General features: G+C 37.0%; 1 protein-coding gene across 5 annotated transcripts in view; it reads left to right on the forward strand.

Annotated features, from left to right (window-relative positions):
- Positions 1-14,196, forward strand: part of LOC145694601 (pre-piRNA 3'-exonuclease trimmer-like) — a 165,421-nt gene that overhangs the window by 78,858 nt on the left and 72,367 nt on the right. Inside the window, exon 11 of one of the 5 annotated variants that reach the window (XM_081770978.1) lies at positions 9,280-9,569. The exons of the other annotated variants lie outside the window; for them this stretch is intronic. Coding sequence (XP_081627104.1) covers positions 9,280-9,390 — 111 coding nt within the window. The 3' untranslated portion in view covers positions 9,391-9,569. Of the gene's footprint in view, positions 1-9,279; positions 9,570-14,196 lie in introns of those variants that run through there. 5 annotated transcript variants of the gene reach the window in all.

The following is a 14,196-nucleotide window of genomic DNA, read 5'->3' on the forward strand; positions in this document are numbered from 1 at the left end:
TACAACTGCCCTTACGTATTGTCACTAGAGGGCGTAAGGTAATACACGTCACTCACCCTGACGTCACTAAACGAAAACTTGATAAACAAAAGCACATAAAAAAAAGATCTGTATGTGCAACACTTTCCCTTGTTGACAAGTTTTCGTCAATATTATGATACATGGATAATATCAAAGGTACTTACATATATATACAATTAATGTACAACTAACTATGTTCTAATTTACAAGGCCTATCTTGTTACAAAGTAATGCTAACCTATTTCTCATGATAGGCTTTGTCAGCAAATCTGCCAGCTGTTCTTGTGTTGAGATCTGGTTCACCCCTAATTCTTCTTGTGTCACCTTTTCGCGAATAAAGAACTGCTTGGTCTGAATATGTTTGGTCCTCTTGTGAAATTCCGGGTTCTCTGCAAGTCTCACCGCTGCGCTGTTATCGACTTGAATGACGGGCATCTTTTCCAGCTGTGTAAGCTCTTGGAAAAGCCGTTTTAGCCAGATGACTTCCTTCGCCGCCTCTGTAGCTGCTACTAGTTCAGCTTCTGTGGTTGAGGTTGTTACCATACTTTGACGTTGACTCAACCAACTTATACTTCCTCCAGAATACAGCACAAGAACTCCCGTGGTTGACTTCCCTGTTTTCTCACAACCAGCAAAGTCAGCATCACTGAAGCATTCAAGAATACCTGTATTCTTGTTATGCTGATAAACAATTCCTAGCCCAACAGTACCTCTTATGTATCTAAATACACGTTTTAGTCTCATGACATCAGTGTCTGTAGGATGTTCAAGCGTTCTTGAAAGCACACTCACACTGTAAGCAATATCTGGTCTCGTACCTAGCATGAGATACATCAAACAACCCACTGCCTTGCGATAAGGATAGTCTTTGTTTACCTTTTCTTCTTCAGATGTTTTCATTTTAATAACAGGTGTTGTTACTGCTCTACACGCATCAAAATGGAACTTGTGAAGCAGTCTTTTGGTGTATGCTGTCTGATGTATTTTGATATCGCCATTGTCACGCCTCTCTATTTCCAATCCCAGGAAGTAGTGAGCCTCTTCTTGAACAGTTATCTTGAATTCGCTTTTCAGCGTCGCTAGGAATTCATTAACTTTTTCTTTATTACTAAATGCGACCAGGCCGTCATCCACATAAAGAATTAAGAGAATTTTATCCGTATCTCTTTCCCGAATAAAAAGGCATGGATCAGCATCACTTTTCTTAAAACCCTGATTAAACAAGAAATCACCAAATCGTCTGTTCCAACAACGGGGTGCTTGCTTCAATCCGTACAGACTTCTCTTAAGTTTGCACACCTTTTCTGAGCCATCCTGGTACCCTTCTGGCTGCTTTATATATATTTCTTCTTCTAGATTTCCATAGAGAAAAGCTGTGGATACGTCAAATTGAAGTAGATGTAGTCCCTCATTCGCTGCTACACTCAACATGGCTCTTATTGTACCAAGTTTTGCCACTGGACTGAAAGTCTGCTTGTAATCGATGTCTTTCTTCTGACTAAAACCTTTCGCCACTAGTCTCGCTTTGTATTTCTCAATGCTACCATCTGGGTTATTCTTCACCTTGTAGACCCATTTACATGGAATTGCCTTTTTTCCTTGCGGTAAATCACATAGTTCCCATGTCTCATTCTCGCGCAACGACTCCATTTCCTTGTCCATTGCCTTCTTCCATTCAAAACTTTCTTTGCTTTGTATGGCTTCGTCATAGGAACTGGGACTGTCTAAGTCATTAACTAACTCTTCTACTGCCATCACATAATCGTCGTATTTTGCAGGTTTCTTCAGAGTAGCTCGGTCTCGCAACACTATGCCCTGACCATTAAGTTTCTCTTCCGTACTCGGCTTGGGAAACACTAGCGGTTTATCATCTTTCATTTTTGCCGATTCTTGCTTGACTATAGGTTTTGAGATCTCTTCCGGTTCTCTACTCTGAACGTCCCTTGTTCGTAGTTGCACTTCTTCTCGAGACGTTTCTTCAAGTGTACTCTCTTTGAAAATGACGTCTCTGGAGATAATAACTCTTCTTTCTTCTTTAATCCAGACTCGATATGCTTCATCTCCATTGTAACCAATGAGATATCCTTGCTTGGCTTTCCTGTCCATCTTTCTTCTTTTTTGTACTGGAATGTGCACGTAACACTTGCAACCGATCTGTCTCATATGCTTAATCCTTGGTCTCTTCTTCTTCCAAAGTTCATATGGACTGACACCTTTTTGTGAAGATTTTCCGGTCCTGTTAAGAATGTAGATCGCTGTTGAGGCCATTTCTGCCCACATCTCTTGCGGAAATTGCACTTCTTGGTTAGAGTAAAGGAATGTTCTTGCCATTTCCACAATGGTTCTATTCTCACGCTCACTACCCCCATTTTGTTCCGGTGTATAAGGCGCTGTGAACCGTTGATTGATGCCATACTCCTTGAGTATCTTCCGTACTTCGGCATTATCGAACTCTCCTCCGTTGTCGCTAAGAAACTCTCTAATGGTATGTCCTTCTGCCTTGGCACTGGCTAACACCTGTTTCAAGGCATCTTTCACTTCTGATTTTTGATGTAGAAAAACACCAAACCTGTACTTTGAATAATCGTCTCTGAATATAGCTAAGTACTTGTATTTCTGAAACGATTCACTAAAGGGACCACAGACATCTGCTGATAATAACTGTCCCACTGAAGATGAAGGTTTTCTACTACTAAACGGTAGTCTGTGCGCTTTTCCGTAAACACAAGAGTCACAGAGAACATTTTCATCTTTCACAGAAATATTCAGCTCTTTCTTCATTAAATCTTTGATATGTTGCTTGTCCTGATGTCCCCATCTGCTATGGTACAATTGTAAAAGAGCTTTATCAGACATCACAACATTCACTTCTTCACGATTACTTGAGGGTACTGTTTCAAACTGCGCTTTGAACAATGCCCCTTGTACTTTTCTTTTGCCTTGAACGATAGCAACTCCGTCCACTTCTAACAAACACTCTGTGGTAGAGGACGTAAATTTACTATTCCTATTCCTATCCTGTGCGGCCAAAACTGAGAACAGATTTTTCGTAATATTCGGAACGTACCACACATCCGTAAGGATTAAGTCAACTTTCTTACCTTTCACTTTTGAAAGCACTTTGACGTCACCTTTCCCTAATGCAAACAGCTTCTCTTTACCTGCTGCTGAAATACTACTCGGGTTCTCAAACTTCTGATAATTGAGGAAGAAATCGGGTGTGTGTGTTACATGCTTCGTTGCACCATTGTCAATCCACCAAACGAAAGGTCCATTTTCATCTGTAGAACATTCTTCGTTCGCAGAATAGACAATTGTCAACTTGGTTTCACTAGATTTCTGATTCTTCTTCTCATTCTTAGGCGGTTTCCCATCTGCAATCCACTTTTTGCACGTTCGAACCCAATGCCCTCTTCGTCTGCAGTAATTACAGATATCGTCCTTCTTCACCTTCTTCTGTAATTGCTTCGGTTGATTCACTACTAATGCTTCTTGCTCTGAAGACGCACCCTTGTACTTGCCTACTGGTGACCGCTGTACAAAGTTCCTTTCGAACATACACAATTGTGTAGTCAATTCGTCAAACGTACGTTGTACTTCTTTGGTCAGCAACATCCAACTTGATTTGAAAGTTTCAAAAGTACTGGGTAGGATATGTAACACTTTACAGATCAACAAAAGATCCGGTAATTCAGTATGTCCTTTGTCCTTCAATCCACTGTTAAGTTCCATCCACAAACTGTTCAATTTAGCTATGTGTGTGGAAACATCTTCACTTTCACTCCAAGAAAAGGCGAAAAAGTCCATACAAATCTTGAACAATTGATCTGTGGAACTTGCCTCAAATAGCTTCTTTAAAGCTAACCACATTTCTTCAGCCGTATCTTTCTCCATTATCTTCTGGTAGACTTCATCCGTTACTGCACTAGTTATCATCGACTTGGCATAACTATTAGCTTTCCGGTAAACGTCAGCCTCTGCTCTATATTTCTTCTTTTGAGCTTCTGAAGCGGAATCTTCTAACAGTTCCGGTTTTCGCAACTTGCCATCGATAACTTCTAGTGTCCCTTCATGGTATTCTAATAAGTCCCTAATTTTTCTTTTCCATATGGGCCACTCTTTCTCACACGATAACGGCTTTATATTCTTTAACAAATCCATCTTCGTGTTTAAAGAAAGAAAGAAAAAAAAAAAAAAAAAAAAAAAACTGACACAGACCAACTAACCTACTAGGTGTATTTGAATACAAGCGTCTCGACTTTTACTACTAGGAAACATAAAATGCAATAAATCTATTTGCACTTCACACCACACTAGTTGCACTTCACTTAGAATATGCATATGTCACTAGCACGCCTAAAAATAATGCGTAAGCCGTTCGTTGCACTATTCAAGCACTTAAAACCAGATACAGCAATTTCGGAAAAATTTCAGTAAGCACACTGGGCCTTATTAAGCACACTGGGCCCATAACCAGTATGTTGGAAATTTTACAAAAAAAAAAAAAAAAAAAAAAAACTAAATAAAGTACGTGAGTATCTTACCTCAATTTCCGCAAACGTGGTTTCCGTTCGTCGTCGTGGATAAAAAGGAAAAACTTTCTCTTACAGGTAATGCTCCCCTTGATCTTCCTATCTTCTAGAAGATACGACGTGATTTTTACACTGTCAGTCAGTCCTGTGCACAGGCTGGAGTCCAATATTATACACGTCCCAACTTCCTGCAGTACTAACTTCCAGTAGCTATAAAAATCACACCGGAGCACGTAATTATATTCACTTCACTTACTATTTAAACTCACGATCTGTGTTAGACAAGCACACGATCTGTGTTGACCGCACTTTACGATAGTTGCATACGACTGCTTCCTACAGAGCAGCAACTTCCAGCGCACAGCACTCATACATAACACGAACTGTAACTGTGTGTGTGTGCATCTCGCTACAACTGCCCTTACGTATTGTCACTAGAGGGCGTAAGGTAATACACGTCACTCACCCTGACGTCACTAAACGAAAACTTGATAAACAAAAGCACATAAAAAAAAGATCTGTATGTGCAACAGTTACAACGAAGTCTCTTCGCCTTTGTTTTCTCGTGTACCGGGGCTACAAACAGCCTTACCGAACTTAAGCCTGTACTGAGCTTAATACGATGGCTAGGGATATTTTGCATATATATTAACGTTTGCTATAAATTTGTATATATTAACGTGTGCTTACAATATCATTACATTCCTTGTAATTTCCTCTACACATTTACATACACATGATATACTGTGTTCCAACATGTATGTTACAAATACCTGGTGAATAAGCAGCTGTACTTCACGTTCCAACGGTCACTAAAAATTCCACTGCTTTTTTCTATTTCATTAGTTTCTGATGGACCCTACAGGTGAAAGAGCAGGACAACATTTCATCCCATAAAGAAGTACCAGCCATATATTACTGATGCAGAGAACTACTTTCATAACCTTTCCCAAGTTCGTAATTCTTCGTTATGTAAGGGGCGCGGTGGCTCAGTGGTGGAGCGTGGTAGAGCGCGGTGGCTCAACCAAAAGAACTACTAACTTAAAGGAAAAAATACACTTGTTTATTGCCTATAAACTTACATTTTTAGTAAATATGAAATCGAACTATCGAAGTTAGCAAAAGTCTCATATATACACACGAAAAATGTAACGTGCACCACCCCACGCGTATACAATCAACTATGAGATGAGACTGACAATGGTAGTTGCGCGGGAGAAACAAGCAGTTGTTATTGTCAGCGCCCCCTGTCGGTAACGTAAGCTCAGTGGAAGAATCAAGATTAGCCAGCCGTAGCAGTAACGCCATCTACCGAAAATGTCCTCGTGAGCTACTAGTAGCTTGCGATCGACGGTATGGTGATCAGTGCTAATAGTCTGTCATGCCAGTTACATACATTTGGAGCCAGATGCAAGACAGGAATTTTTTTAATCAATAATGTTACTTTGTATTTTTAATATTACTTTCTGATTAATGCAATATATTGTACAGTTTCTTTTATTTGAAGTCTTATGAGTGTAATTCAGTACCAAAATTTATTCTTTGTTTTTTAGACTACATTCTATCCATCTTTTGTAGTTACAGTGCTGGCAGAATGATTTCTCGTACAGAAATATATCTTATTATATCACAACGGTAAACATTACTTACGTTTTGCTTTTGTTTATAATGTTGTCTTGATTTTTTTTTTTGAAGGTTATTTTTTTAAGCATTGATACTATGTGAAATGTGAACCTATTGCGTAAAACGTTGACAGTCATGTGTATGGAATTCCATACACACGGCTCTTCCGTCCAGCGCTGCGTGTATGATTTTCCATACATAAACAATATATTGCACTTTTGTCGCGTTCGTTATGTAGATGTGTGTGCAATTACATATGGCGTAGAAGTCAAAATTTAATGTTCATGCCGCGTATATGCAAAACCATACACAACGAAAAAAAAGGGGGGACAAAGTATTACTGGCAGACTGTTGCCCGTGGCCCCAGGTGATAACGGTCAACAGATATGGTGTCAGTCAAGGTGTTAATGTGGATTTCCAAGTGCTTCAGCTCCCACTGGGACTGAACACGAACATCCTTCACCACAATAGAAATATCAGAAATATTAAATATTTGGCTTCGAAGCTACTGTCAGACAGGTTAGTGTTTCCGTTAATTCATATCTGGCCCGCAATGGACATTTCCACTGATTTTTTTTTATTGCTCTTTAAAAAAAAAGCTAGCTGATTACGGAGAACATTCCCTTTCGCTGATACGATGATTCTAACTGGTCGAAATTTGCGATTGAATTCCGGTCTGCTACTCGTGCGCTTAAAACAATGACCATCATATTTGTATGTCACAGATCGGTACAGGGGAAAAGGCCTGCGCCGCTCACTAGGGAAACGGCTTGGCGAAAGACACGATGCGTGTTGTTCAAATGTGCACGACGTTGTTAATAACATAAAGAATAAGAAAAGTAACAGAATTTAAGGTATGTTTAAAAAGAAAGCTATTTATTTGTTTATTTATTTATTACCAATTATTTGAATACTTGAATATCTTAGGACAAAGTTGAAGTGCACTAATTTGCTATATTATTGTAATATTCTCATGTTTCGGTCCCCGATCGACCTTACGAAGCGAATTTTATTCGTTCTTAAGAAAAAAATCAACAAGATAAAAGCATAGTTATTTTATAGTAAAGTGCTAATTTTTTATATGCAAGTTCATCGTGGATTCGATAGTTATGCGCTCAGGGGGAAGCCCAAGGAAATTAATACATAAAGAAAACATTTCTCCAAGTAAAAATAACCTAAATTCTTTACTGAGTTCAACACAAGGACGCACAAACTTACGATGATAATAATGTTCATGAGCATTCTGATAATTTACCAGTGCTATTATTAAACCACTTTACATATTAACAATTATATTTCATCATAATATCTTCGCGCTTCTCTGTCGTTTTCTTTAGCCAATGGAACATACTCGTAAATTGTTTATATTAGTCGATGCGAGCATTTATAAATTGGCTGAAGTGTTTTGAACATATGAGTTAACATTTAAACCAACAAATAAACAGGCGTGGTCTCACAGTAATGATAAATTAGTTATGGTGGCTTATTACTGAATAAAATAAAATGAAATTTCTACTTTTATGTTCCACGAATATGTCCTGTAGGCAAAGGGAGACGGATGATTTATGAGAGTGAATGATTATAAAACAATCGGTGGAATGGTCATGTGGTAGGAAACGTCAGAATCGCAAGAAAACCCACGGACACGATGTTGTCCACCACAAATTCATATGGCTTGAATTCGAACCAGGTACCCCTCACACTAGAGGTTAGCGCTCCACTATTGATCCACTGTGTTCTTTGATAATGATCGTTTGTGATATATCATGACGAGTAATGAACACAATATTCTGTTTCAGTGAGTGAAACAATATAAGACAAATCAATCTACTGGACGAAACTTAACAAAGGCTGAACTCTTCAAACGTTTGCTTTTATGACTTGTAGACCTCAGAACACAAAACGCAATACTTTCACGATATAATCTTTTGCAAATGTACTACCATATACCAAATATTAATCACCTTAGAGCTGAGGGTAGGCTTGTAGCCACTTCAAAAATGTAAGGGGGGCCGGTAGAAGTTAGATGGGCTAATCCAACCATATTATAGTTTATTTGCAAACCTACCGTGAAAATTTTAGGGGGCCAGTAAAAATTTAGGGAGGGGGTGGAACGGCCTACCGTGGATATGGGCATGGCTGAAGGGGAGAAAGAATATAAATAAACTTACGTTTGTATAGGGCTACTTAAAACATTCTTTCGTGTGAGGTTATTGAAAAGCAAAAGCTGAAGTTTCAAAATAACAACATAAGTAATACATAATGAATTTCTGTTAATATTCCTCTTGCTCAGGATCGAAAAATTCTGGACGCCAGGTAGTCAAGACGATTGGAAGTAGGAGTCTGGCTCCTAAATAAGCAAAATCCAAAATAAAATTATGAAGGCCCATGTATGAAATTGTATTATTATGGTGCCCAAGTTTGAGAACCGGCGCTTAGGTCACTAGAAAAAATCTCTAGCATTTATCTTGTTTATGATGGTCTTTCGGCAGCCTAACCATCTGTCTGCCTCTATTCACTACAGCTTTCTTCAGTTTTCAACCACCACGGTGACCACAAAAGCATTTCCTTTGCAGAAATATAGTAAGAAAGTAAAGCGCTATGTAATACGATTCTTGTAGCATTAAGATAAGAATAGTTGTAGCAATGGTGAGGGGTGACCAATTGCTAATATGCAGGGTAAATAGTAGAATAAATGAAAACATGTAATAGGATATTAATATTTTTAAATGGATTAAGAACTTTTTGGTGCAGAAAATGCTTATTTGTAGCCGTAGTATAATAGCATGAAGATTCACGACAAATCTTCAAAATAAAGAAAAGCTATAATATGGTGGCCTAGATATTCTCTATCTGCGCATAACTTAATTTGAACTGATATAGTGCTTAGACTCCTAATGTTTTTAGGGTAATACAATAGTAACGTAATCCTACTTAAGTGTACAAGTATCTAAAATATTTGTAATGATAGAACATTACAAATGACCATTAATGTATTTCAGGCTAGGAAAATACGTCTTATTAACACGTTACGTTTATATACAGTAAGTGTATTACTTATTTTGCCACTTTGCCTTTCACAATTCTACTAAATTTATTTTAGTTTGCAGTAAAAAATTGTAATATGGAAAGATTCCTTGAAGCTTCCAGTGCGACTCACAGAGCGATACGGACCTGTGACGTCACGCCGAAACCCCTGCTTGTGTTGCCGTGACGTAAGCAGCTAATTTTTCCATTGTTTGAAGCGTTGTATCTCCGTAACGAAGAAATTTTTTAGTGACATTTTTGGTATGTGGTATATTGAAGACTAGTTCTACACGATGGTGGCTCCAAATTACAACCTTTGGTCAAAAAGGAAATGTCCGTTCTGGTAATATTGGTGATTTTTTAAACTTCTTGAACATGCCGGAAGCAATTTATTCAAACCGGAAGAGAAAGCTTTTGGATGAAGAATAGTACTTTTTAAATTCAGATTCAGAATTATGGCAGAACACTCGATTAGAATTGTGTTAATTGCTTCGGCAGCTTCTTATTAACAATGACCTTTGAATCATTCTCTTTATATTCTTGTTTTATAAAATTTGCTGAATCCAAATTCTCGCTCTATAATCTATTTTTTTTTTTTTCTTTCTTGAATGCCGCTTGCTGTAAGTTCGTGTTTCCTTTTGGCGGGGAGGGTATTTAAAATGTTCTGTTTTCAGTGGTAAAGATTTTATTTATAGTTTTATTAGCTCTTTTCCATACTTTTTCTATACCAGCGTGTCTACTAGTCTTGATAACCAGAGAAGTCGGAAATTTGTAAATTTCTGTAGAAGTCAGGGAATATGGCAAAATGTTGAAAATTTGAGAAATGTTTCATTACAACAAAAGCAAATCTTCGAGGGATCATCTCTCGTAGCTTTTCAGTTTATTTTTGCTAAAGAAGTTTTTAAGTATAAATCTGCTTTGTGTATATATAGAAAATGCTCTTAAGGTGTTAGCCATTGATATCAAGTAGAAAATATTACTTTCACGTATTCATGTATATTGTTTTCTATGTATTGTTAATTATTTCTGTGTATTGTTTTATACTTTGAAATATTAGAAAAATATATCCGTTGTATTAAAACATAAAGGTGGATAATGATGGCTATATGGAGAGATGGAAGGCCATCAAAAATATGTCGAATTTGAATCTAGTTTCTCCTATATTTTTAACTCCCGTCGCATCTATGAAAGCATAAAAGTATTTTGTGAATGAGTTTGTAACTGTAGGTGATTAATGAGCAGCACAGCGCTTATTTAATTTTACTAACGTATAGTTTGAGAAATTTCCTGTCTTGATTTAGAAAGCCAGGAAAATTTGTTCCTCCAAAATATTGTACTAGACAGCTCGTATTAAGGGGCCAGACTACTAAAAATGATGCAAAAGCTAAATAGTTTTCTTTTGCTTGTTTTTCGTAAGTGAAAATAGATAATGAAATGTAACTTACCATAATAATAGATAATATTATTCTATACCCGAAAATACGAATCGGAAGAATTTTGAGTGTTGCATCCATAGAAATTACAGTGTGACTAGAATATGAATTACCCAAAAATCTAGGTTGAGGCAGCGACTAGAAAAATGAACTCAACGGTAATTGATGACTTATCATGTTGTCTCGATTTCTTGTTAACTACTTTTTGAATATTATTTGTATTTATTTTGTAATTAACATAAAGTTATTAAAATTACATTACACTGTTCAACAAATTTTGATCGAAAGTATGTAAATTCTTTGAAATTGCGATTTTTACATTCATTTAAGCATAATATGAAAGAAAATAATAATAGAAGAATTTTCTTAGCTCAGGTTGTAAAAAAAAAAAAAAAAAAAAAAAAAAGCCCTTGTACAACAGTAGCTGTATATATACAAATGTATTGATATTTATAGAACATTTAAGCAAAATCCTTGTAAAAACCTACATTTCACTTTTTTTTTTTATACCTATTTCACTGTGATGTAATAAGCTGGGGAGTTAAGAAGTACAATTGCGCAAATACCAGTTTCACAGCGATACGGAAAATAAAGTAACCGTGGTCAAGCTGAACATTAACAATTCCGTAATAAAAATCAGTATTAACATCAAAACATGAAAAATATGTACAAATACATTTTTGTGCAAGAACTGCACTGCAATGTAGACAAAAGTTTCAATTGATCCCTTGTACAGGATTATGTTTATTTTATTTTGAGCGTCTTCGCTTGGCTTGCCTTTTGTAGGTTACATCTGGAGCATCCCTTGCAATAGTCCAACAGTAGTCGGCCAATATGTTAGAACTCCACTTTCCCTCGTATCTCTTCTCCATGGCTGCAATATCTTGGTGGAAACGCTCACCATGTTCATCACTTACTGCTCCACAATCTTCGGGAAAGAAATCTAGATGTGAATGAAGAAAGTGGAGTTTCCGAGACATATTGCAACCAAGATTTTCGTAGCACAATAACAACTTTGCTACCAGTTGTTTGTAATTTGTTGCTCGGTGTCTTCTCAAGAACTGTGAACAAACACTCTTCAAGCTTTCCCACGCAGCTTTCTCCTCACCTTGGAGAATTTCGTCGAACTTGTGATCTTTGAATAGTTGCCTAATCTGTAGCCCTATGAAAACACCCTCTTTTACTTTATCATCACTTAATCGAGGGAATTGTCCTCTTAGGTACTTATAGGCCTCATCCTCTTGGTTCATGCTCTTAACAAAACTTTTCATAAGACCTAATTTAATATGTAGAGGGGGAAGCAAAATTCGGTTACGATCTACCAGTGGTTCATGCTGCACATTTTTCACTCCCGGCTGAAGAGTTTCTCTGGTACTCCAATCACTTTTGCGGTAATGAGATCCACGATCTCTACTGTCCCATTCACATATAAAGCAACAATACTTTGTATACTCTAACTGCATACCTAGCAACAGTGCTATTACTTTAAGGTCACCACAAATGAGCCACTGAAAATCGTAATATTTAATGGCTTGAAGTAAACGTTTCAAGTTTTCATAAGATTCCTTCATATGAACTGCGTAACCTACAGGAATTGAAGGAAGTTCATTTCCAATATGTAAAAGCACTGCCTTTAAACTCACCTTGGACGAATCTATAAAGAGCCTCCACTCCGTAGGTTCGTAATTAATTTTAAGTGCCCTCATGAGACCATTTACATCTGTACATGCCACAAGTGTGTCTTCCATAGTAAAAAATGAACATCTTCTCCCTATTCCGATACACTGAAATATTTACTTTTTCCTGCAATAAATTCCATTGCTTTAAGCGTGACGCTAAAATTTCGGCTTTGCTTTTCGAGAGGTCCAAGTCTCTGATTAGATCACTTAGTTCCTCTTGAGTAAGTCTATGTGGTTCACATGGAGGTTCTTCTGCAACAAACGTAGGGTCCTTCGAAGTACTTGATTCAGGAGCTTCAACTTCTTGATCATCATCAGAAAAAAGATCGTATTCTTTAGGTGGGTCAGGAACAGGTAGTCCTTCTCCATGTGGAACAGGGCGCATTGCAGAAGGAATGTTAGGATAGATCAAGGCCCGCTTCTTCGTGGAAATTCCCTTCTTGATGGAAGGAACCATACAAAAATAACAGTCTCTGATGTGGTCGCTTGGCTCCCTCCAAATCATGGGCACTGCAAAAGGCATTGAGCGCCCCTTCCCATTAATCCAATTTCTTAGATTGCTGGCGCAAGTGTTACACACAATGTGGGGTGCCCAAGATTTATCTTGGTCTCCAATTTTACAACCAAAGTAATATTGATAGGCTTTTCTTATTAGTGGTGTTATAGTCTGCTTTTGTGAGGAAAATGTCACTTCCCCACACACGTAGCAGAAGCTATCCGCACTGTTTACACAATTTCGCGGCATTTTTGTTTATTGAAATCCTCAAAATGTCACTTGAAATAGTTTCGACAACTATTTAAAATTATACATTCGAAATACCAGTATTTTTGCGTACTTGTAGTTGTATTTTTATGTCCTGCACTACACAAACGTCACACTCAAAACGCTGATAACTGCACTAAACCTGTCTTTTCTAACAATAGCAGAACACTACTGAGATAAGGAACACAATGAAACCAAGCGTTCATATAGTTTCTCCAGTGTTGCCGGATCAGTGTAACATTTTACCTCAAACGAAGCGAATATATTTATTTTTAAAGCGTTATTATTAGACATGCATGTAAAACGAAAAGTAGAGCTAATATTCGAAAATAACTTTCAAATTCGTGATCAGCACCACAAAATCAATAAGGATTAGCTGATTTTGTTCTATTTACATTTTCGTTGTTGAACAGTGTTATTTATTATTGTGGTAAGTTGCAGTTCATTATCTATTTTCACTTATGAAAAACGCGCAAAAGAAAACTGGTTAGCTTTTGTATCATTTTTAGTAGTCTGTCCTCCTAAAATTACAAATCTTATTCATTCACATTCATATGTAAAAGTTCTTCCACCCTCGTGACATTATTTACTGCCAGTTTTCACTGTTGAATATGTGTTTACTTTAGAGCGTAATATAGGGTGACCAGATTCTGACAAGCGAAAAGTAGGATACAAGCATAATAATATATGATAATCTACTGTGTCGGCAATGCGCATGTCCTTATTTCATTTAACGTTAACCTTAAATTAATCATTAACTTTTGTTAATTGTTTTAAAAATACTTAACAAAAATATTGAAGGAGTTCAACACAACTCCAAATACTTTCATGAATGACAAATACAAGATTGATGAAACAATTTAAAACAATTTGATGGGGTAACATAAAGGAGCAACTCTAATGAAAAACAAAATTAAAGTATGTTTAAGTATAAAATTTTAATGAAACATAATAATGCGGTTCGTCTTAACAGTTATTTATCCATTACCTTCCGAGCTTTTTCCAAAAATGTTAACAAATTATTTTCATTAATATGTGACATATGTTTGCCAACTAAACATCAGAACAGTGCTTGATGACATATTTTTCGTTTGAATGTATGCGCAGTGACTTACTGT

The sequence above is a fragment of the Thermobia domestica genome, chromosome 9, assembly GCF_964235325.1.
Source record: "Thermobia domestica chromosome 9, izTheDome1.hap1.1, whole genome shotgun sequence".
Taxonomy (NCBI): domain Eukaryota; kingdom Metazoa; phylum Arthropoda; class Insecta; order Zygentoma; family Lepismatidae; genus Thermobia; species Thermobia domestica.